Below are 24813 nucleotides of genomic sequence, written 5' to 3'. Positions count from 1 at the left end.
TCCCCCGGCCGGCCGCCCGCCCCCGCAGCACGGGAGGTGCCCGACTCCCCTCGGGCTAGCGCCGGCCGCTGCCCTCGCCTCTCCCGTGCCCCAGGCGGAGCAGTGTCCGGAGCTGTCAGCCGGGCCGGCGGCCGCCGCTCTACCCCCGGGGCCTCCTGGCCCTGCGCCGGTCTGGGCCGGGCAATGGATGGCTCGGACCGTGGCCTTGGTTCTGCGCCGGCTTTCCCGACGCGGGGGATCTGGGCCCCCCACTAATGCAAGCGAGGCCTCTGCCCTTGGCTGTGTGCGCAGGCTCGTAGGCCTTGCTTGCCCGAGGTAGAGAAACTGCATTCACCCCTTTGCACCGGAAAACACCGCTCGTTGGAGAGCTGCTAAGGCATTTCCCTCACCAGGGAAGAGGAGGCCTATTTAGGCGACTCTTCCAGTGTGGGTACCAGCATGGGGAGCCGATCGTGGCTTCTAGGGAGATGCTGATAGCAGGAAGCAACAGAGGGCCCTGTGGCACCTTTAAGACTGACAGATAGTCTTGCTGATAGCAGGAAAGATCCCACACTATCTCCTGATTCCTCAGGGGCATCTGCTGTACCCAGGGATTTTAATGAGGCAGAGTTGTCCCGTGGCTAGTGGGGAATAGGAACCCAGGACTCTTAGGGTTCTGGTCCTAGTTCCCCTACTCACCTGCTGTTTGCTTGCAGCAAAGTACTAGAAGACCTGTGTGTCAGTTTCCTCCTTTCTAAAAGGTTTATTTTTCAACTTTAAAAAAAAAATGCACCCATCAAGATGGTCTCTACACATGCACAACGTTAAACATCCCATTACAATGACTGTTGCTGGCATGAATAGACTCTCAGCCCATAAATATACATTGGAGGTTATAACGCTTACCCTAGGAGTGTTGAGGCTTGTAAAGAACTTTGAGGTTCTTGGATGAAAGGGGTTGTAGGGGAGCAAACTAAAGTAATGATATCAACATGCGCACCAAGCAGTCCTTATCCTCCTTGTAACTTTGCTTGTCTGGGAACGCCTCTGAAACACAACCCTGTCTTGGTATTTGGGCATGTATTTGATATGGGCATGTCACATGTACCCAAGAACGCTTTGTGCTGAGACTGCAGGAATCAGGGAGGCTGAGCTGGGTCTGGTTTGTTTAGGGTGCGCTGAAGGACCTAGCGTGGAATCCAAGGAGCCTGTACCCCTGTCATATATTTGTCGGGGCTCTGTAGCTACAATGCCATCTGAAAGCCCTCTGTTCTTTGGGAGCAGTAAATAGGAGCAGTGTGATGGAGGGAACTGTGATTGGTTTCTGTACTAGCCAAAAGCAATAAACAGGTTTTCTGTCCAAAGGATCCACTGGACTTGATACGCCAAGTCCCAACTTGCCGCCATCATGTCGAGCACCGTGTCCATCCTTCAGCAATTTGCCAGCGGCCTGAAAAGCCGCAATGAAGAAATCAGGGCAAAAGCGGCCAAGGACTTGCAGCATTATGTCACCATGGAGCTCCGTGAGGTGAGTGCTGCAGATGTGGAAGCAGCAGCATTTAGCTGGGGAGACACGTTTGTACTATTTGGCTAGGGAGTGAGGTGTGTCGCTAGGATGCTTGGGGTGGTAGAGATTTGGGATGCTGAGGTAGGTACTAGAGTGGGATGGGCACAAGCAGGCTCCAGAACAGGGGCTGGGTTAACAGGGCAGGGGCACAGGCAGGAGATGTAATTGCTTCTTCTGGGTTTGGATCCCACAGTTAATTTACTGCTTTTGAGTTTGGGAGCCCTGAAAAGTGGTGTTGACCTTTTTTATGTGGGGCATGTGTAATGGAGGAGAGGTTGTAAATTGGTCTGAATTCCTTTCCTGTGCAGATGAGCCAGGAGGAATCTACCCGCTTCTACGATCAGCTGAATCACCACATATTTGAACTGGTCTCTAGCTCTGATGCGAACGAGAGGAAAGGAGGCATTCTGGCTATAGGTGAGTGAAGGACTTCAGAGCCTCTGGTGAACTTCCCCTTCAAATTGCTATTCTATCAGGACGGATTGTCAAGAGAACTTCACGCCCACAAGAGATGCCCAGTATATTTAAGAGAGTTCAGTGCACTGGGTGCGTATGGAATGTAGAGCTCTTTTGAAAATCTGACCATAAGTGTCACAATGGGAGCTGCTGGATGCTGAGCACTTCTGAAAATCTGGCCCTTTTGGTGCCTCCTTGGAAACTGAGCACTTGAAAACCTGACCCCAATGTGGGTGCTGAGCACTTGAAAATCTGGCCCTGAGCTCTTCTGAAAATACTTCTCGTAGTGTCCAGTTTTATTGGTGGTCACAAGAGGCGAAGACTCTGGACTCCCTGTTGCCTGAGAACATTCATTCTTTTTTGTTTAAAGTCACCTGCTCAGGGGCAGCAGCCCCCATCCCTGTGGAGGGATCTAAATGGCTTTTGCCTTCATTTTGTGTAGCGTCTCCCTCAATAGTCCTGTTGTGCTTTAATTCTTACATGGCAAAGCTGCCCAAATGCTGTGACACACAAGGATGCAGGTAACTTGTATAAAAACACACCCTTCCAACCAAATACTCCATATCCTTAGCATTTGCCTTTTGTTAACTACATAGAAACTGCTTGTGGGTTGATTTCACGAACCATAACCAAACCAACCCCAAGGTATCTGGAGGTGGTGGAAGTAACTTAGGAAAAGAAATCTTTGTTGACCGCATCTGATTTCGAAGCTGACAGTATCACTTTAAAATTGTTTCTGTGAATTTAGTGCTGTTGAAAGGTGCCTGATTGACAACCCTGGACACTGATGGCCTCTTTATCTACAGAGCAGGTACAACCCAGGCACCGGCAGTGCAAACTTCAGCCACACTGCCCCCTGTCAGTGTGCCTCAACTTTGACCTGGAGGGACCATCTCTAGGGGTGAGGGAGCGTTCAGTCTCCTTAGTCCATTCAGTCCTTGGCGCCTCTACTGAGACTGTCAAGAAGGGGGCCAGTTGTAGTGGTTGCATGTGGATGCCTGTCAATTGGGAATGGGCCCACAATCCCAGGGTGGAAAATCTGTGACCTGTGGAAAGGACTTGATAAGCTTCCCTGTTTACTAAACAAATTCTGACTTTAAAAGGCTGGTGATCCTTTCCTATTGCTTGATTTCTCTGATGGATTTCTGGCTTAGGAAGAGATAATGGGAGTCTCTAAAGAATGGATAGGGAATACTAACTCTTCTCCAGGGACTACCTTACTGTCTGGCAAGCTGACTCAGTGGCAGAGCTTTCACTCCTGTTCTCCCTCTCCCCAGCAAGCCTTATCGGCGTTGAGGGAGGCAATGCCACCCGCATCGGCAGGTTTGCCAATTACCTTCGGAACCTCCTCCCCTCCAATGACCCTGTCGTCATGGAGATGGCGTCCAAGGCCATCGGGCGCCTTGCTCTGGCAGGTGATACCTTCACGGCGGAATATGTGGAGTTCGAGGTGAAACGGGCTCTGGAGTGGCTGGGAGCTGATAGGAATGAAGGTCGAAGACACGCAGCTGTACGTACTCCTCTTCAGCCTTTCTGGGAAAGGGCTGGCTGCTCATGAGTAGTGGTGATGGGAGCTATGTATATGGATGGGTGGATGCAGCGAATGAGAGCTGTCAGGGACTGGAATGGCTACCATTGTATATCTGAGAAGTTGTGATGCTGGTTAGCTGGTCTGCCATTAATCATGTTCATTATCATAGTCTCTTGGGACCAGCCAAGAATGAGGCCCTGTTATACTAGGCATTGTACAAATGCAGAGCAGATAGAAGGTCCTTGCTCCCAAAAAGCTTACAGTCTGGACAGACACAGGGAAGGGGTCAGTCTCTGAATTCCAATCTGTGCCTAACGCCACCATCTCTCTTCCTCTCTCCAGGTTCTGGTCCTGCGTGAGCTGGCGATCAGCGTGCCCACGTTCTTCTTCCAGCAGGTGCAGCCGTTCTTCGATAACATCTTTGTTGCTGTGTGGGATCCCAAGCAGGCCATCCGAGAAGGAGCCGTGTCTGCCTTACGAGCCTGCCTTATCCTCACCACCCAGCGGGAGCCAAAGGAGATGCAGAAGCCACAGTGGTACAGAGTAAGGAAATAATTCCTTAATCTTGGAACAGCTTTCCTCCAGAGTTCAGAAAAGCCTCAGTGTCCACACCAAAAGCCAAGAGACTGATCCTCATATGTCACTAGGTGTTGGCCGCTCGCAATCAGGATTGAAAATGGTTTGGCCTCTAGAATAGGCTGAACCAAACTGTTTACACTACCCTCTACAAAAGCGTGTGAGACACTCCATTCCACCAGGGCTCTACTGTACTTTCTGTAACTTGTTGCCAACAGTAGAACAGAATGCTCAGTAGTTAGGACACATGCAGATTTTGTGGGTTCTGCTACCTCAAGGTCTCGTCAGCATCAGTGATCAAAGAGCCAATCAGCAATGGCAAGGTTACAACGCTGCAGCCAAGGGTTGTACTTATTTGGCAATGAGTTCTAAATCCACATGTGAGGCTTGAACAATGCAATCAAACTAATTTGACACAGTGAGACCTGAGCACATGTCACACTGGCAACATGACCAGGGTGCCAAGAAACGAAAGGCCTCAACACACATTTCACATAATCCCCATGTACGCTATGATAATGGTGTGCTCTTGAGAGAAGATGGAAGACGCAGGTCTCCTTGTCCACTCTTTCTGTTGAAAACAGTTTGGCTGCCAGAGTAGACTGGGTCAGAACTATTCAGTGCTCTGTTCTAGTGTTGATCAGCTGAAGTTTGTAGCTGTTCCTGGAACTTATGGGCTCCCAGTAACTACTGACTTGCTGTATTCCCTTGTTCTACATTGGGGGGACTTGGTCTCTGTTAAGGTTGCTATTATCTTTGTTCAGCACACATACGAAGAGGCAGAGAAAGGTTTCGATGAGACTTTGGCCAAGGAGAAGGGTATGAATCGTGACGACCGAATCCACGGTGCCTTACTGATCCTCAACGAATTAGTGAGAATCAGCAGCATGGAGGGAGAGGTGAGTAACTTATCAAGATGGCGGCCAGCGTTTGGTGCTATGGTTGGCCGAACGGAGGTGTCTCCGCGTTCAGTTTAATAAAATGGGGCACATGCGATTAATCCATTTGGGTTGAAAATGGGTTGATTGAGCTGGAGAAGTTCATGAGCAACTGGGGTCTAGGGCATTTCATTGTCGCAAACAGTGGCAAAGTGAAGGGAATTAATAGAACAGTAACAAATGTTTAGGGACAGAAGGGTTCATTCATGATGGAAAGTGACATTAAATAGCTTTAAGTGACAACTGGATGTGTGGGGCAACAAGTACAGATATTTGTGGGATATAAACACAAAGGAAGGAGAGGAATTGTGCAGGGTGTTATAGGAGGGTATAGCCAGAGGAGGTGGAAACACTTCCTGGCAGTGAATTAAATGAGATGTTGGGCAGCCTCCCAAGGGAAGGAAAAGGGTGAAAACCCAATTGCTTGGGACTTTTAAAATTAGATTAGAAAAAGCACTAGAGAATGTCCTTCAGGGAACAATTCTGCCTCCGTCCCTTGGGATGGACAAGGTGATTGAATAGGTCTCGCTCCCTCTTTAGTTTCAATTACTCCTCCACAATCTTTTCCCAGTTGTAGCTTCAAACCTTTCTTGCATTATGCTGTCCCCTGTGACCGTATGTGGTAGGACAGATACATCACTGTCTGTTCAATGTGTGTGCTATAGGATGGTCGCCTGATAGGTTCTAACCTTTTATGGATATGTGTTTAATTTAAGCAGCAACTTGGAACCAATTAAATTTGAAATGAAGGTGTGTTCATAAGGGCTGGTGGGTTCATAGGAAGTGGTTGAATGTGTTGGAAGCGAGGGTCAGGTTAGTGCCCAGAACTGTTTAATCATGTGAAACTCAGCACATTCTGAGAGTCCTGCTAGACCAGTGGTTCCCAAACTAGGGGTGCCGCTTGTTCAGGGAAAGCCCCTGGCGGGCCGGGCCGGTTTGTTTACCTGCCGCGTCCGCAGGTTAGGCCGATCGCGGCTCCCACTGGCCGCGGTTCGCCGTTCTCAGCCAATGGGGGCTGCGAGAAGTGGTGGCCAGCACGTCCCTCGGCCCGCGCCACTTCCTGCAGCTCCCATTGGCCAAGAACGGCGAACCACGGCCGGTGGGAGCCGCAATCGTCCGAACCTGCGAACGTGGCAGGTAAACAAACCGGCCCGGCCCGCCAGGGGCTTTCCCTGAACAAGCGGCGCCCCTAGTTTGGGAACCACTGTGCTAGACTGTGAATTCACAGAATTATAGAAATGTAGGGCTGGAAGGGACCTTGAGACATCATCTAGGCCATCCCCCTCCCACTTCCCTTTGGTTGAGGGGGCAGTGGGTGCAGGGTAGGAACAGCATTTCCCGCAAGAGTTAGGGCCACTACCATACCTAGTCTGCCTTGTTCAGTGAATTTCACTGGTTGACCCTGATTCTTTCCCACTCTGAGCCGAAAAGGGAGAATTCTTTGCCTGTGCTCTCTCACTGCTGGCCACTTGGCAGGAAAATCTATTGCATGTAAGGCACCTGGATGTCACGTCTGGTTTGCAGTTCAGTCCGTGCCATACAGCCCCCTTGGTGTGGGTGCCTGTGGTCCATGAGTTTGTTAGTTGTGTGTGTCCTCTTCTGTTTAACTGCCTTTGAAAGTGTTTTTTCCTGTGCCCAGCGCCTTAGAGAGGAGATGGAGGAGATCACGCAGCAACAGATGGTGCACGACAAATACTGCAAAGACCTGCTGGGCTTTGGTACAAAACCTCGCCACATCACCCCTTTCACCAGCTTCCAGTCTGTACAGCCCCCGCAGTCGAACGCCTTGGTGGGGCTCCTGGGGTACAGCCCCCATCAAGGAATCATGGGGTTTGGAGCCTCGCCTGTCCCAGCAAAGTCAACGTTGGTCGAGAGTCGATGTTGTCGGGATCTGATGGAGGAGAAGTTTGATCAGGTGAGCTGTGGGCTTTTCTCTAGCGGCCTCCCAAAATCCCCTACGCAGAGACCAGACTCTTAGTGTGACTTCCTTCCATTCCCTTTGCTGGGAGGCAATATGGCCCAATAGTTGGATCACGGTCACAACCCATTAACTGTGTTCCTGGCTCTGATGCATGGTTTCCTGTGTGTCCTGGAGTGAGCTACTTAACTTCTCTGTGCCTCAGTTTAGCCCTGTGTGGCATAGGTATAATTATAACCCTTCCTGAGGGGCGATGCAGCGGAATAACAGTGGAAAACCTTGCCATCCCCGCATGGCAAGGATGACAGAGCACCCTTTAAAGCCCAACCCCTCTGGTTTCAGGTGTGCCTCTGGGTTTTGAAGTGCAGAACCAGCAAGAACTCTCTGATCCAGATGACAATCCTCAATTTACTCCCACGGCTGGCTGCTTTCCGGCCTTCTGCGTTCACAGGTGAGGGGTCTTGCAGCTGGGCTTTGGCATCTGAAGGTGAGTTGGGGAGGTTCTAGCTCACGTGGTCCCATTGACCTATGTACAGGTAATGCAGCAGCAGAAATCCTAGTGCTTGGCATTGTACAGACTGGCACTTTGATTCCTGCTTTAAGTAGTGGGAATTACTGTCCTCTGGATAGTCTCCTTGACATCTGATGGGAGCTCGCTGCTTTGTAAAGCTGGCAGAGTGAAAGCCCTTGCCTGGACTCCGTGTTCAGTGCCTTAATAAAAACAGGACCTCATTTTCATGCTCCCTGAGCGTGCCATGTTCAGTGCTGAGCTGTACCCTCTTACTCCCTTCACTTATATCCCAGTTATCGACAATGTCCGATCCGGATTTCCCTTCTGTGGATGAAAGAAAATCCCAGCTGGCCTTTCAAAAGTTGAATCACTCAAAGCGCTGAGAACAGGAGCACTGTCAATATGGCTCTAACTGGATTTACCTTAGAGCTTTATTATTGTCTCTCCTCACCTCCAAATCCCAGTCGGTCACTGCAGTAACAAGTAATAAACTGCCTGGCATCTTGCTTACAGGAAGCGTCTTTTAACTACTATTGCCAGGTTCTCTCTTACACTGTTTCTGTAGTGGGGACCGTATGAAAGGGACCACTGGGCTTTTAGCCACACAGGCCAATAGGAAGTTGGTTTCTCATAATCTCATAAAAAGTTTGTGTCCGCTCTATCAGGCCAAATGAACTCATCGATTGTCTTGTTCTGCTCTTGTGATCAGCTGATCAGTACCTTCCAGACACAATGAACCACATCCTGAGCTGTGTGAAGAAGGAGAAGGAGCGAACAGCAGCCTTCCAAGCCTTGGGATTGCTTTCTGTGGCCGTGAGGTCTGAGTTCCAGGCCTACTTGCCCAAGGTCCTTGAAATCATCAAAGCAGCACTCCCACCAAAAGATTTCGCCCACAAGTGAGTGTATGAAGGTTAGAGAGGATCTTGGATAGACACCTGCTGATCATGCCATTTTCGGTGTGACAGTGGGGTATGACAGCTTATTAAACTGATAGGTGTTCCCATGAGACGTTGATAAGTGAGAGGGGTGAAGAGAGATGCAGGATTGCACTCTGAGATAAATAGCTCTTATGGTGTCTGTTTTCAGGAGGCAGAAGTCCATGCAGGTGGATGCCACAGTCTTCACCTGCATCAGCATGCTGGCACGAGCTATGGGACCCTGCATCCAGCAGGACATCAAAGAGCTTCTGGAACCCATGTTGGCTGTGGGACTGAGGTAGGTATAAGATATGTTAGCAAGTTCTCCCATTAGCCACTGGGTGGCATTGTTGGCCATGAGCAACAGTGATCATTGTATGTATAAAAGTGAGTTATGAAACTCCAGCAAGCAGACTTCTTAATCAGCCTTAGAGAAAAGCCTGTCAAATGCTTTCCCTTCGCAAACACTCAGAGATGATATGGTTGTCTGCCTTCCTGAGTTGGAGGAAATAGTGCACTGAGTGTCCTGCTTTAGGGAAATTCCTAAGACATTCCACCCATGCCATTGAGAAGCCAAAGACCAGGATGAAAATAACAGTACGGTGTTACTAAGCTAATTCTTTTTGAGATAAGGGGTGAGAACTAATCTTTAGATCCAAAATCCAAATTCCTTTCAAATAGAAATACTCCAGAAGCTATTCCCTTTTCCTGAGAAGGAATCCCTCCGCTCTTGGGATGGCAGCCAGGGTGAGGGGGTGCATTCGAGTCAGCCAGTTCGCACGCTCCTCTTAAAAGTGAAACATAGAAAAGACACGATTTTCAAACACCGGCAATTTTATCCCGTGATCAAATCCAACCCTGGTTACACTCAGGTGTGTAAAAAGGACATTCGTGCCTTTCTGCTGCTCTGGTTATTCAAGTTCAGCACTTAGGTGAGTTATCATGGCTCCCATGTCTGGAAGTCAGGGCCAGTATTTGAAATTCAGCATGTGGGTGCATTGCTGTGCTGAGCTTCCCGTTCCACGCCTGGTGCTGCCAGCTAGACTCCTCCAGCACTGTCTGTGTGTATACATCCTGCTGGGGGGAGGTTACTCCTCTGAGAAGGCAACAAGCAGCAATTTATCTTTAGTGTGAGATGTCTCTTGGGTTCTGAGAACGTGTCATCGTGGAAAGAATTGCTCTATAAAATAACTAGTCCAAGCGAAGTCAAGAGCAGATTCCCCTGCTTCCCAGCACTCAGACACTCCTTTTAGGCAAAAACTTGGGAAAACAGGAAAACATTAAAAGTCAATGCACTCCAGCTGTGTCAGACCAACAGGGGAAGTGAATTTGAGGTCGGACTGTCCTACCTCTAGCCTTCCCCCACCTTCAGAGTTCATATCTGGGGACTCCTAACACAAGTGTCCCAGCTTATCTCCTCTGCCAGGATGGCGGATTCGGATAAAGGCAGACTTTCAAACAGCTAGCTCCCAGGATGCACAGGGCTTCATAGACTAAAGTGAACTCCTGGACGTGGATTGGTAGCCTTTGCCTATGGAGTATAGGAATGAGGCACACAACACAGCAGGTGCCACTAAAATAAACCTGCAGCTGCATTCTGCTCTCTGTGATACATCAGAGCAGTGTTCAAAGGTAGCCCGATGCAAAGCGCCTTGCACCACTCTCCTCTAGAGTTCCACCATGCAGATAATTCCTGGTAGCGCCTAACACAGCAGTGTGGGCTAGAATCCAAGCTGTTTGTTTGTTAGCTCTGGAGTTTGCACGAAGGCAGCTGTGCTGTGATAGCAGGTGTTGCTGTGACATTATAAACACCCCAGGTAATGTTTTCGTGGGCAAAGTTACAGTCCTGAATGAGAAGCCAAAACATGTAACTATTCTTGTTCCTGTCCTAATGAGTGTCTGCCTGCTTGTCACCCTCAGCCCAGCTCTGACCGCTGTGCTCTATGACTTGAGTCGTCAGATCCCCCAGCTGAAGAAGGACATCCAGGACGGGCTGCTGAAAATGCTCTCTCTCGTTCTAATGCACAAACCTCTCCGGCACCCAGGCATGCCCAAGGGCCTTGCCCATCAGCTGGCCTCTCCCAGCCTCACCAACATCCCCGAGGCCAGCGATGTGGGCAGCATCACCCTCGCCCTGCGCACACTGGGCAGCTTCGAGTTCGAAGGTAAGGTGTGAAGCCAGCAGCAGGGCGGATGCGAGAGGCGTTGGGGCACTCACAGAAAGCGTGCATGTCAGTATTGTCGGTGCAGGCTGCGTACGCTGTCATTAAGGTTGCACAACACTATCCATGGCCCGTGTGTGTTCCCACGGCTGAATTCACTGCAGCGTTTTGGGAGCCTTCTGGCGAGCGTCACCCGTTGTGGGTGCACGGTAACACAAATATTTATATACTGTCATTAGAATTACAGTCCAGAAATGGGTTTAAAAGCATCTAAGGAAGGGCTTGCCTTTTCCCTGGCTGACATAGCTCATGCTCAGGCTGACCCCATCTACACAGTTGCTTCTGTTACAGGAGGAGAAACTCGAAACCAAACAGTAACGGTGTCCCTCACGTTCAGTCTGCAGCTCCGTGTTTGTCTCCCTGGAAAGTCCTGTCGCTGAGGTGTAAACCTGTGTGAGAACCAGTCTCTCTTTTCCCCACTCCCATCCAGGCCATTCTCTGACCCAGTTTGTCCGGCACTGTGCGGATCACTTCCTGAACAGTGAGCACAAGGAGATCCGGATGGAGGCGGCCCGCACCTGCTCTCGCCTTCTCACGCCCTCCATCCACTTGATCAGTGGTCATGCCCATGTGGTCAGCCAGACCGCAGTGCAGGTGGTGGCAGACGTTCTCAGCAAACTGCTCGTGGTTGGGATAACAGACCCAGGTAATGTGTTGGGTTTGCCACCATACAGCTGTCTGTGCCTGGACAGAGGGTTGTGGTAGTGTTCAGGCTTGTTTTCTGATAACCCAGGCAATCGCTCTTTCTAAATAAAATGGATTCCAGACCTCTGAATCCATCCCCAGATTTGGGAGTATTAGCAGAGAGCAAGGGCAGAGTGGTGTAACCCCAGGGATTCTCTATTCTAGGTGGAGGCCTCAGAATTTCACTCCCTGCCTCTTGCCTTGTTGTATGAGCCTGTCCCACATCACAGTCTCAATTGTTACGACTCAGGAGGGACCAGCTCCTTTTGTTGAACCTCGCTCTCTTTTCCCCCTTTTGCTGGGTGGATTCTGTTAATGGCTGAGCGGTCACCTGGGGCTGAGCGGTCACCTGGGGCTGGTTTGCCCTTTCTCTGTGGTGCTTCCAGTCACACTAGCTTTAGGAGCAACAGACTGTCCTGGACGTGAAACCCGGGTGTCTTGTTTGGCAGCACAGAGCAATAGTGAGACACCATTGAGTAGATTCTTCAGGTCTCTCTCACTCACTGGGGTCCTCGGCCACTTGCTCCAAGGTTTTGGCAGGATTGTTCATTGACAGTAGCTCTCTGGTGAAAGAAGGTGTTATGTAATTTAGTGTGTCTGTCAAGATTGTGTAAGAACAGCAGTTGAACATGAGCGAAGACAAGTGACCATGCTCTTGCAGACCCCGATATCCGTTACTGTGTGTTGGCCTCCTTGGACGAGAGGTTTGATGCCCATCTTGCCCAGGCAGAAAATCTGCAGGCTCTCTTTGTGGCCCTGAACGATCAGGTGTTTGAAATCCGAGAGCTGGCTATCTGCACCGTGGGCCGGCTGAGCAGCATGAACCCTGCCTTTGTCATGCCTTTCCTGCGCAAGATGTTAATACAGGTAACGGAGACAGGGTGCTAAGGATGGGGATGGAGTCCTTATTAACTAAGGTGGGGATGGTGGCGTTAAGGAAGTCAGACTGTCCAGCTCTAGAATAGCTACAGTGCAGTGTAGGTCTCCCTTTCTGGAAGGCTGTTTATAACCCAGCTTGATACTACTTAGACAATGCTTTCCTAGTGTGTGTTGATGTCTTCATTTTATTTATTTGCACCAGCGGCCCTCAGAATTCTATGAGGTTTGCAGTCACCAACTTCCATGTTAGGGTGGAGAGGACAGTAGTAACTTCAGGTCCCAACATGTGCAACGTTTTTTGCCTTGAGTGGAGGGGCCTTCTGTTCGGACTGAGGTGGAGTATCACATGCCCGAGAGTATAATCCCATAGGCTTTCCCTCCCCATTAGGGATGGATCTGGTTGCGCTCCATTCCATTTTATAGAAATTAGCCATGGCCTCATTTGGGCACCCTTGGCTGATACCATTTATACAGCTTCTGAGATTGCTTTCTCATTTGACACTCGAGTTGTGAGTTGCGGAGGAGGATGGGATCAGTCTCATTATTTTGCTCTCTTCTATTGTTTGCTGCCTTAGGTGGAGAACGCTGGCTCTCCAGCTTTCGCTTTGCTTTAATGCATCTGGTTTGCCCTTTGTGCAGATCCTGACGGAGCTGGAACACAGTGGTGTTGGCAGAATAAAGGAGCAGAGCGCCAGGATGTTGGGTCACTTGGTTTCCAATGCCCCACGACTCATTCGTCCATATATGGAGCCCATCCTTAAGGTAGGGCCTTCTTAGAATGCCTGCTGACTTTAGGTGGGGGAGATCTTCTGGCACACAGGTGTATCACACAATAACTGACCATGAGCTGCACCATTTTCATTGCTCTGTAATGGCATAAAAAACAGACTGGAGTGTGGTCCCTACTATAACCTTGAGTGTGTGCAACTGCTTGACCTGGATTGACGTTGGATGTGCAAAAACCCTAAAGATGTAATAGAAATATGTTGTAAATCTTTGAAACACGTTGGCACCCATGAGCATCTGTTAGGGGCTCTGTCTTACAGGCATTTCCAGTGCAGGAGTCGGGGAAGAGATTGCTCAGTGCAGGGCAGGGGGGAGAAGTTTCTCAGAGGATTCTAACTTTTTCCTATGTCATCAAACAGGCATTGATTGTGAAACTGAAAGATCCTGACCCAGATCCAAATCCAGGGGTGATTAATAATGTCTTGGCTACCATAGGGGAACTGGCACAGGTAAGGGTATTGCAGCTTTATGTGGAGGTATTATCATTGCTGACTAAGCCTGTACAGTTCTAGATGAGAGCTCTTCCTTCCTCTGTCTCTACAGGTCAGTGGGCTGGAGATGAGGAAGTGGGTGGATGAGCTCTTCATCATAATCATGGACATGCTCCAGGACTCCTCCTTGCTGGCGAAAAGACAAGTGCGTATATGACAAGGGGGGAGGGATAGCTCAGTGTTTTGAGCATTGGCCTGCTAAACCCAGGGTCGTGAGTTCAATCCTTGAAGGGGCCATTTAGGGAACTGGGGTCAAAATCTGTCTGGGGATTGGTCCTGCTTTGAGCAGGGGGTTGGACTAGATGACCTCCTGAGGTCCCTTCCAACCCTATGATTCTATGACATCTGCCCTAAACCATGCTGTCCTCTGTGACCAGAAGCATACAGTAAAATGTCACTGTATGCTATGAAAGCTACTAAGAAACATTAGCTCAGAATGTCAGTCTCTCATGGAACGCAGAGTCCGTTCTTGTCTGCCAAGATGGAAATTGTAGCGTCACTCTGTCTTGTGATCAGGATGCTCTGCCAGGTGTCTAGAGAACCCAGCGTAGGTCAGTGGTTTTTGTGGAAGACACTGGGATCAGGCTCAGTGCTGCAGAGACATTTCCAACACCAACCGAAGGAGATGGAGAAAAACGTCGTATCTCAGAGTGGTGTGGTGTGTGTGTGTTGTATAAGCCTGAGGTTTGTAGGTTGCCATGTGTTAATTGACTTTTCACCTTCCCTTAACGAAGAGACCCTGTTTGTGGAGACTTCCAGTGTCATGGAAGGAAATCAGACATTGAGATGTTTTAAAAGAAGAAAAATGGCTCTGGTAGGACAGGACAAATAGTAACTTGCTGCTTGGCCTGATCATAACTAACCATTCGGGGCTATATTCATTCCAGGTGGCTCTGTGGACACTGGGACAACTGGTGGCCAGCACGGGTTATGTGGTGGAGCCGTACAGGAAATACCCAACCTTGCTGGATGTGCTGCTGAACTTCTTGAAGACCGAGCAGAACCAGGGCACTCGGAGAGAGGTAGGAACTCAAAGCTCACTTCCCAGCAGCAACTTCTTCTGTGTACTTGCATGAGAGGGCGAGGTCAGTCATGCTAACCTTCTGAACGAACGACTGATCTATTGTTGGGGTTGATTGAGGGATAATTTGGCATAATGGGCAGGACTCTAAAGGGGCTGTGAATGGAAGCTAGTTAAGTTGCTCACTTCAGTGGATGGGAAGAGTCAGTACACTCTATTTGGAATACGATGGGACTGTCTCCCCCACCACCCGATCTTCCCCTTCCCTCCACCAGCCACCCAGAGCCCTGAGTTCAGGCTTCATTTACCGTGTTGGCCTTAGCCTGAGTGATACGCCTTGACATGCTTTCTCTTTTTTGACTTTTTCCCCCCATGCTAGGCTATCCGTGTGCTGGGACTGTTGGGGGCTTTGGACCCTTACAAGCACAAAGTGAATATTGGCATGATTGACCAGTCGCGAGACGCTTCGGCTGTCAGCCTGTCGGAGTCTAAATCCAGCCAGGATTCTTGTAAGCAGAGGGAGACTGGGGAAAGAGTGTGCACCCTGCACTGTTTAGTTTTAAAAGGGCCTTGGTCTTTACATTCCAGCACAGGAACTAAAGATGAAAATGACATAATGCAGCATCTGGGTTGTTTCCTCAGTCAGTACTGAGAGGTGGGCTAGATGGATCCTAACCAAGAGTGTTTCCCAAAAACTCCATGGGCTTTACACACAACCAAGATTTTCACTCAAAAGTAAAATGACTTAAGCTACGGAAAGGCAGCATTATCTGTAGCTAGGGCATAGGACAGGGTGTCAAGAGACCTGAGTTTTTTCCCCAGCTCTGCCTCTGAGACTTCAGGTGAGTCACATCTCAATACCTGTTTCATCATTTGTTAAAAAAGAGCTAATGATACTGACCTGCGTTTGTGACATGCATAGAGATCTATGGATGGAAAGCACACAGTATTAGCACTAGAATGCACAAAACACTTTGAGGGTTCCATGCCAAGTTCCCTTTTGTAACTGTTGTTGATATTAGAGGGTTCCTGTTAACTAAAACTAGAGGTGAAAGTCATTTCATGTTCTCCACCTCTCACAGATCTCCCTGCCAAATTTTGAGGTTTTACAATTGCACCTTCCTGTTTTATAAAATGTCTTTCTCTTCCCTGTTGCTGTGTGAAAGGCTAATGGAAATGGGAGATTGCCTATATAGGGGAAATCTGAATACACATGATGTGGTCAAATGTACAATAAAATGACCAGTAGAGAAATATCTCCTCTAATTTTTTTATCTGTAATGATCTTGGGTGCTACTTGCAGCAATAGTCCATACATTTCAGGCAAATGTGCGGGGAATTGTTTAAGCTGATGGTGTCCCCTTAAAACTGTTACACTTAGTTGACGGGGTTTACTTAGGACTGCTTGTCTACAAGGTCACCGCACCACTCCCTGAGAACTGTTGGACTCCTTTGAAAGTTTTCCCTGCCCTAGCCCCTTCTCCCTCTTTCATGGGAATGCAGAATACAGTGGTTTTATTCTGAGAATGAAGATTAACCAGAAAGACTTTTTAAACAATTACCAACTTAAACCCAGTTTTTCTCTCTCAAAGTGCCTTCTAACCTGTTCCATTCCATGTTCTTGCACTAGAATGAGCTTTGTTTCAGGACATAGGCTTTACTGTCCATTGCACAGTTCTGTGCTTTAGGCCTTTATTTCTGTAGCGTCCTAGGGGTGCATAGTGTCTGACAGACAAATTACACAGGCCTCTGCCCTGCAGAGATTGCAATCAAAGTAAAATGCCGAAACCATCTCACAAACATTTCCCAACTAGGTGTCCATGGAGTATGTCAAACTCCTACAACTGAGAGTATCAGTAGTTTTGCCCCCTTACTTTTATCATTGAATTTTGGTGCTAATGTAAGTAGAAGTTCATGTGGTTGCTTCAGCACAAAGTTCTGCCCACATCCCTCACTCCCTGTCTGCAGTTACCCATGTTGTATACCCATTTCCTGAACAGAGAGCAATAATGCTGAATTGCTTGGCGATGGTGTCAGGACGTAGACAGGCAGCTGTTTGCCAGGTGTTTGCTTAAATGAAACCATCAAACTGCCGTCACAGGACTTTGGTTTTGGCAGGAATTTTTATTAGCACTTTCAACTGTTACAATAAAAAAATATAATACCAGATGGAGCGTGATAAACTGTCCCTGAATTCAAATAGATTTCTAAGCACTTTCAATATAGCATCCTGTAAGGCAGTAAAAAGCCCCCTGGGTTCAGCTGTGAAACTGATTGTGTATGTGTGCATGAATTTCACTGTATACAAAATAAGAGAACAGAACAAAAATAAGTAGCCAGATTATGGGCATCTCCAGATGTGAAATTCACTATAACTGACTTTATTGTTTAACTGTAACTTACTGTAAACATGTATGATGGAAATAGTTATACTGACGTGTCCACTCAGCCATTGGCAAGGTTTTCTTTTGTGAAATCCAAAGAATTCAGTGGAGCTGTGCTGGATTTCCATCAGTGTAAATGAAGTCTAGATATGGAATTAAAAAATGCTATTTAAATTAGTTTCCAAACACTAATACAAACAAACAGGGATGAGAGTGCAAAAGGAATGTGGTTTCTTCATAGTAGAGCAATATATGGTGATACAGAAGTTTGAGTAAATTTTCAAAAGGCCCTTAGGGTTTGTCTACACTTGGAAATTTACCAGAGTACTTATTCCGAAGTAACTCTTTGTGGATACACCCATATTCTGGAATAGTTATCTTGGTAAATTTCCAAGTCTAGACAAGTACCAAATGACTTAGGAGCCTAAATCCCTCTGAATGTCAATGCCAAATGGGACTGAGGCACTTGAGAAAATGTTACCCGATAGCTACAAATTAGCATACTGGTTACCACATTTAAAATACCTGATTAGATGGGAAAAGAAGGAAGGGGATATTTCATCTTTAAAAAGAGAGAGGAAGAAGGCAATGAATCAAATGTAGCTTATTCCCAGGAGAGGTTTGTATTGCAGAATATTCTATAAATGGGATGTGAGAGACCGTATCTGTCATGCTCCAGCTATCTAAAAGTGCTTTACAAAGTCAGTCGGTCACTGCAGTGCATCCAGCCATGGAGGCAAACGTCTCAGGCGACGTGCTAGGCTCTGGCACTCTCACACCTTTGGACATGAGTAAGTGTGTCCCTAGGAGAGGAACGTTGGCCAGAATGGCAGGGTTATCCCCTCATTTTTTTTACAAAAGCAGAGTGGGATCATGAATTTTCCTCCCAGATGGCCACCAGGGATGAGCAGCAGGTGTAACATGCAATCAAAGGGCAGATCGTGTTATTGTTGAGACGCTCTTGTCTTAGCTCTTGCCGTTGTGTTGAAGAACTGCAGCTGAGAAAGGTGACCAGTAGCTAGAGTTAAAGCTGTACTGTTTGTGATCGCTTTACTCCCCTCTCCTGCACAAAGAACATGGGAGGGGAGCAAGAAAACCCTGCACATTTCACCTGTTTCCCCCAACCTCTTGTGACAGAAGACATTTTGCAGAGAGGGGACTGTTAATCTTGGAGCTGTGCCTCTACCCAACCCCATAAATCCTAGCGACATGGGAGAATCCTGGGGATCTCTTCTGCAGTGAGCCAAGACAGTGCTGCTATACCGTTCTGTCTTCCTCAGTAGCACTGCTGCAGTACCATTGCCTGGGTCCCCCATGACTGTTTAGCAACATTACCCTGTGCATAGATTTTCTTATAGAAGTGTCCAGGCTCTGTAGGGGTCAATGCTCTGGTGATCATACCTCCCCTCTTCCACCAATTCCTACCCTGAAAGCTTCTGAGCTCCTTCTATAAACGGATTCTCAGCAAAGAGGCACGTGCAGTGGGCAGGTTGGGGCACAATGCCTTATAGATGCCACTCCCCTACTCTTGTTTTTCTTTTTGTGTGCAAAAATTGAGATATCCGTGCAGCCAAGTTTTTTTCTGTCCTCTAAATTTAGGAATACAACTTTCAGGGTCTCGGGGCTTTGATTTAAGTTCTCATGGACTGGTCATCTCCTCTGAGCATGTTGTTAATGTAAATTCCTCTTCTCTCCCCCCCCATTAGCCAACTGTATCTGAAGTGCAGTGTTGGTGTGTATTGTGTGTACACATGTAAGTGACACTTCCTTACCTTTTCCCAGCTGATTACAGTACCAGTGAAATGTTAGTGAACATGGGAAACCTCCCTCTGGATGAGTTCTACCCGGCTGTCTCCATGGTAGCGCTGATGAGAATCTTCCGTGACCAATCCTTGTCCCACCATCACACTATGGTAGTCCAAGCCATCACCTTTATTTTCAAATCCCTCGGGCTGAAGTGTGTGCAGTTCCTGCCCCAGGTCATGCCAACGTTTCTCAATGTAATTCGGGTTTGCGATGGTGCCATCCGAGAGGTGAGTGTGCTAGGAATTTGCTCCCCTCCCACCTCTCCCCAAAACAAGAATCCATTGTAAAGTGAATGTGACTGGCTTTGGATGCTCCTGCACTAAGAGCTGCTGCCAAGCATGCTGCGAAAGTGAGGTACCAGCTTTGCTTTCTCTCCTCTGGGCATTGATCAGAACATCAAGGGGTGCCAATTTTTCTGCTTCTCCATTGCAACAGCTGCTGCCAAGCATCCCCCCTAAATGGCCAGTTCTCAGTTCTGCTTCCTTCTTAAGCCATCCTGTGCAGGTCCCACAGCTTTCAGTGGTCTCTGCAGTTTATGCCCTGTTGCAGTGTCTTTACATGTAGAGTCTTAAACCTCTAGCAAAGCGGTGTGCTTTCCTCCTGTGCAGGGAATTTGACTTGCTGCAGTCAGCTGGCATTCACAGCTGAGTGAACAATGATTCCACAGCACCTCACTTCTTTCTCATTTAACTAGCAATTTTAACTTCTTTCTCATTTAACTAGCAATTTTCACTTAAATGTAAAATTGCATCAGAAGAATGGGCCTCAGCTGCATCTGGCCTAAGATGGCTGGTTATAGCAGAACCTCTTCATCAAGAGTGTATGTAATGGGGAACTCGCATGAGTTACTGGAATTGGGTTTTACATGTGGGATGGGAGCAACAGAATTGCCCCCATTCCTGCTATAGAACCACAGTCACCACTGGCAATCTTCTAGCAGACTGAATTACTGCTCAGATTGGAATGAAAAACCCTGGCGCTCTGGGTTTGCTGGGCGCCTAGACATGACTGACCTAACTTGCTTGAAAGCTCTGCAGTTTTGCACACTCTCTTTAAAAATTTTCAGGTCAAAGAAGATGGTGAAAGTGTACTGGGGAGAAGAGCTGAGGTGGGTACAAAGCACAAACCAGGCAGTTCCCTGCACTGTATGTAAACATCCTCTTGCAACTCCACAAGAACTCTGGGTTATTTTTCAGTAAACATGTATATGTTGCCCTCGCCAAAGAGGCTGCTTTTTATCCCTGGTCCACTTACCTGATTTTCATTAAACCCCATAATCTATTCTTCTGAGCTCCACTTGCAATTTGGAACACATTGGCCTGTATTTGCTATGAACACCAACTACACCACAAGTTTTGCATGAAAACTGTGAAATTTAATAGAAAATGATACAAATGTTGGTTGGGTTTTTTTTGGTTGGTTGGTTTGGTTTTAAATAAGCATTTGTGGACCAGGGGTGCTCAGCCAAATTGTTATATTATTTCACACCAAACTCAAAAGTAAAATCACTACAGTGGATAGTTGCACATGATTTTGTTTTGCTTGATCAAAGTGAATCATGAATCGGACCCAGCAAATGTACAGTAGAATGGTCTAGGTCACAATACTCCCAGGGTACAATTAGCCATCTTTCTAATGAACTGTTAACCTGGCAAGTACTGCAATCTGTCCCTGTAATATTCCACCAATATGCCTTGGTGGGGAGAGGGAGAGAATATAGAACAAAGTATCTTAAAATCTGGGTGAGTTTGGCCAGCAGTCAGGGGCAAGAGATCGGGGCTCTTTCAGAAGCAGCCTCCAGGTCTGAATTTATAAAGCGATGTGGTATTTCAGACTCTGGGTTCAGACTTGCAAGTCTGTTGTTTAAACACCTAATCAATTTGCATGCATAGAATCTGTTTGGTGCATGCATATCCAAAGCTTTAAATACTCACAGCAGTGGATAAAAATACCAACTCTGGGTTGAAGCTGAGAGAGAGAATTTGGCCCTAGACTTCCAGCATTTATAGCTGTGCATGTTGTTTAGTTTTTAAAGGCGCTTGCGATTAGCCTTTGAAATCAGATTTGCCCTGAGTTGCACGGGCATTTGGATAGCAGCATTGAGCACTTACCTGTTTCTTCCTTTCAGTTCCTGTTCCAGCAGCTAGGAATGTTGGTGTCTTTTGTGAGGAGCCATATTCGACCCTATATGGATGAAATTGTCACCCTTATGAGAGTGAGTACAACCCTTAGCCTGAACCCCAGGATCCTGGAAGGTGGTTAATTATGCTTTCCTTTATTGAGCAGGTGGGGTCATTCTTGAGGGAATATCACAGTCACAATGTACCTGTCCATCCAGAAAGAGAGATCGGGGGAGATTAACGAACCTCTGCAGCTGCGGAAGGCAGGGAAATTATTAATGATGGGAGAAAAATATTGATTAATAAAATATCACTTAATAATAGTTTCTTCTTCTAATCCAGTCTCAGAGCTGTTACTCCAGTTTAGGGTACGTGCCATCCTCTCTTTGTTAGGATTGAACCTGGGCTTTTCTAACTACTTTCTGAACAGCGTGGGATGGAAGCTGGAGCATTGTGATTGTAACCAATGATTCGTCTGTTGCCCTAAAGCTGGTGTAATAAGCAGTGTTAAATACGTGGCTTGGGTGTTTTGTTTTTTTTCTTAAGTTGCTTAAATCGGGATTGCCTAATGGAGGAGAAGGTTCTCCCTAGTGTTAGCCTTATGCTGTCTCCTGGTCCCGTACTGCATGCAGCTCAGCTATAGAGAACCTTTTTTGTCTTTCTCCTCCAGGACTTCTGGGTCATGAACAATTCTATACAGAGCACAATTATCCTACTTATTGAGCAAATTGTGGTGGCTCTTGGGGGCGAGTTCAAGCTCTATCTGCCTCAGCTCATTCCTCACATGTTACGGGTCTTCATGCACGACAGTAGCCCAGGACGCAACGTCTCTGTCAAGGTGAGCGATTCAGCCTGTGAGGTGACATGTTGGGTACTGCCTGTCCAGGAGCATAGTCCCATGGGCCCACATCTGGCTACACTGAAGCAAGAGGGGTGGAATAGCCCCACTGCCATAAAAGCATGGGATAAAGTGGTCCAGTCAGTGCTCAGGTGACTGCACTGTGCCAGAGCAGCTTCCAAATGGAGATAGGGTTACTTTAAAACATTGCTGTTTCATGACTTTATTAAGCTGGGTGGCATTGGATCATCTTTCCCTCCAGCTGTTGAATGCGATCCAGCTGTTTGGAGCTAACTTGGATGACTACCTGCATTTGTTACTACCTCCCATTGTAAAGCTGTTTGATGCCCCAGACGTCCCCCTGGTGGCTCGCAAGTAAGTATCTGCCAACTCTGTACTCTCTTCTCCACTCTGCCTCCATTCATCTGTGTTCCTCGGTGGCTGCTGTGGTCCTACGTGGCATAGATTGCTGATTAGTCCCTCTAGGTTTACGATAATCAGATGCACGTTTTACTTGAATGCCTCAGCCCTAGTGCTCTGTGTTTCTCAGATGCACTAATAAATCCTAGCTTTCCCCTGCCATTGGCTTAGTCATTGCCATATTCAAGCAGTCTTGCAAGTGTTGTCACCAAAAGCCCACTAAACTGCCATGTCTATTTCTGTTATTGCTAATGGCTGAGACATATGTGCATAAATCGCTTTTATCTTTATAATCAGCCTTCTCCTCCTATCCTGTCCCATCAATGAACGAGTCCTTTCTGCTCTGGTTTCAGAGCTGCTCTGGAGACTGTGGACCGCCTGACAGAATCCCTGGATTTCACTGATTATGCTTCACGGATTATTCACCCCATCGTGCGGACACTAGATCTAAGCCCTGAGCTACGGCCAACTGCCATGGATACATTGTCCTCTCTGGTCTTCCAGCTAGGGAAGAAGGTAATTTCCTCCTTAAGTGTGACAGAGGGGAGGGAATTTCCTTCATGGCTTTTAAAATGGGAGGATTTAACATGTAGTCAGCCTGGGTTTTAGAGAGACAATGCCCAGTTTTGCAGTCTTTCCAGTCTACAATTGTGTATTGCAGTGGGTTTGCCCTTACAGTGTCTCCCCTGCCCTCCCCCCCCCCCCCCCCCAATGGTTTTTGGTAGCATGTGTTTTTCAAATCAAGCTCTTTCAGATTCTGCTTCTAGCTGGTCAATGAATTGAAGATGGAATCAGTGGGTATATTGCAGTCTTGGTGAGACTGACTAACTGGCTTTTGACTCCTTCTCCCATACAGTATCAGATTTTTATCCCGATGGTGAACAAGGTCCTGGTGCGTCATCGAATAAACCACCAGCGGTATGATGTTCTCATCTGCAGGATTGTGAAGGTGAGTTGGCTTGTATGAATGCAGCCATGTGTGTAGAGTCGGATGCAGGTAGGTTCTGTGCTGAAGCTACTGCAGCAGAAGACTCATGTAGGCTTCTCGCTGTTGCATGCAGAGTAACTGTTTCCATGTTCTGAGTAGTAGAAATAATATAGTTGGGTATTTTGAGACTGAAACTGGAAAACTTACCTGCCTTGTAAAACTTGGGCTCCCCATAGAAAAGTCTCTGAAATGACTAGGAGGGATCTACAATAGTAGTTTGTGTTTTTCCTTCTCTCTCATGTATCTTCTTCACCATTTCCACCCTAGGACCAAGGAAGGATTCTCCTGCTCAAGCCCAGTTTACTACAGTATGTCCCATAGTTCATAAGTCAGGAACTGCTCCATATTTCCCAACATAATTCCATTGTTATGTCCTCTCCTGGTCACTAGCACAATGTCTTTCTGCAGCTCTCACTGAGACAACTGGACACTGATTTGTGGCATATTATTCCACAGTGGTATGACTGAGTTTAGCTTCTCCATCTTCCAGTGTTGGGAGCCAAGATTTCTTGGCAGCTAGTGCTGATGGGAATGGGATGACCTGAGCTCACAGATGCCAAAGATGTAATATGTTATTCTGAAAGATCATCCCCCTATCCCAAATTGAGCTTAACAGTTGGGAACTTCTTGAGTTTCCTTTCACCCAGACAGGTAGCCTTGAGCAGAAAGTGGGAGGGGAGAGGTGGGGAGGGAAGGGCTGTGCACATTAAAGGAAGTCTTAATAGTGGCACACCTTGCCTTCACTCTGAGCCATTTGATTGCAGGGCTACACCCTTGCTGACGAAGAGGAGGATCCCCTGATTTATCAGCACCGAATGCTGAGAAGCAACCAGGGAGAGACGCTGACCAGTGGCCCTGTGGAAACAGGACCTATGAAGAAATTACACGTCAGCACCATCAACCTGCAGAAGGTGAGTTATGGATTTCCCGCAGTAGCTTGCTGCAGAAGGTGGGGGGCTATTGGTGCCTTGATCAAAGAGTTATGTCTGGAGCATCTGAACATTTTTCAGGGCTCTCTTCCATTGCCAGCTGTCAGCCCCAAGAGTAGACTTGTCTGGTGTCAGGGGGCTTCCTTTAGAATTCTAAGCAACTTTGAAGTTCTCTCTTGGTTTTAGAGGATGTCTTGCGAGCAGTTCAGATGGTGGATTGAAAGGGGCCTTGTAGTAACACTGAAGGGCTCTTTCCCCATGTCTGATGTGTTCGCAAGACTCCTTGATTCCGAGGAGTGAGCCTTGGAATGGTCTATCACTTACTTCTGGATTTAACTACTTCAGCTCCATTGTAATGTTTTTTTCTACCCTCACTGTCCCCCAGAATAGCCCATTGTTAAAGGCAGCTGTGTAAAGTGCCCTCTGTTCCATGTTAGAAAGATGTTCAAATGAACTCTCTGTGGTGCTTTACAGTTCTGTGCGTGGATGCATCTCTAGGTATTGGTATGTGTGAGATTATTTAGACCACAGATAAATAGTGACTGGCTCAGGGGGAAATAGCAGGAAAGTATTGACCCAGAATGACAATAATGACTTTGATAAGTAGCCCTTTGCTTTAAATGGTAAGTGCAATGAAGGAACTGGGTTCTACTTAGGACAGGTTCATGGCTACCGTTCCACTAATTGCAGTGCTTATCCTCGGCACCTCTTCCCAACAGAAGGCATTGGAGCACTTTGGCTGGCCTCTGGATGCTCTCCATCTGCTCTTAGGAGGGCAATAGCACAGTTATGATTGGTCACGTGAGCACTGTTTGACCATAGGCTAGATTCAAAGGGGTGTATGTGTGGCAC

General features: G+C 47.5%; 1 protein-coding gene across 3 annotated transcripts in view; it reads left to right on the top strand.

Annotated features, from left to right (window-relative positions):
* The window catches only part of MTOR (mechanistic target of rapamycin kinase), a 103853-nt gene that overhangs the window by 302 nt on the left and 78738 nt on the right, over nt 1-24813 (top strand). For 2 of the 3 annotated variants that reach the window (XM_024210561.3, XM_024210560.3), the window contains exons 2-25: nt 1345-1507; nt 1855-1963; nt 3280-3512; nt 3876-4076; nt 4874-5008; nt 6687-6962; nt 7308-7416; nt 8186-8372; nt 8563-8691; nt 10314-10558; nt 11046-11261; nt 11961-12166; nt 12818-12940; nt 13324-13413; nt 13508-13600; nt 14343-14477; nt 14856-14985; nt 18643-18893; nt 20795-20881; nt 21457-21624; nt 21887-21999; nt 22398-22560; nt 22901-22993; nt 23797-23943. In XM_024210561.3, the coding sequence (XP_024066329.1) occupies nt 1388-1507; nt 1855-1963; nt 3280-3512; nt 3876-4076; nt 4874-5008; nt 6687-6962; nt 7308-7416; nt 8186-8372; nt 8563-8691; nt 10314-10558; nt 11046-11261; nt 11961-12166; nt 12818-12940; nt 13324-13413; nt 13508-13600; nt 14343-14477; nt 14856-14985; nt 18643-18893; nt 20795-20881; nt 21457-21624; nt 21887-21999; nt 22398-22560; nt 22901-22993; nt 23797-23943 (3759 nt within the window). In that variant the 5' untranslated portion in view covers nt 1345-1387. Of the gene's footprint in view, nt 1-1344; nt 1508-1854; nt 1964-2750; nt 2814-3279; nt 3513-3875; nt 4077-4873; nt 5009-6686; nt 6963-7307; nt 7417-8185; nt 8373-8562; nt 8692-10313; nt 10559-11045; nt 11262-11960; nt 12167-12817; nt 12941-13323; nt 13414-13507; nt 13601-14342; nt 14478-14855; nt 14986-18642; nt 18894-20794; nt 20882-21456; nt 21625-21886; nt 22000-22397; nt 22561-22900; nt 22994-23796; nt 23944-24813 lie in introns of those variants that run through there. The other variant, XM_029913528.1, reaches the window with a different exon arrangement.

Source organism: Terrapene carolina, unplaced genomic scaffold (assembly GCF_002925995.2).
Source record: "Terrapene carolina triunguis isolate 2854851 unplaced genomic scaffold, T_m_triunguis-2.0 Scaffold714, whole genome shotgun sequence".
Classification (NCBI taxonomy): Eukaryota; Metazoa; Chordata; order Testudines; family Emydidae; genus Terrapene; species Terrapene triunguis.
The sequence above is the reverse complement of the archived record's forward strand: the minus strand, read 5'-3'. Positions and strand labels throughout refer to the sequence as shown.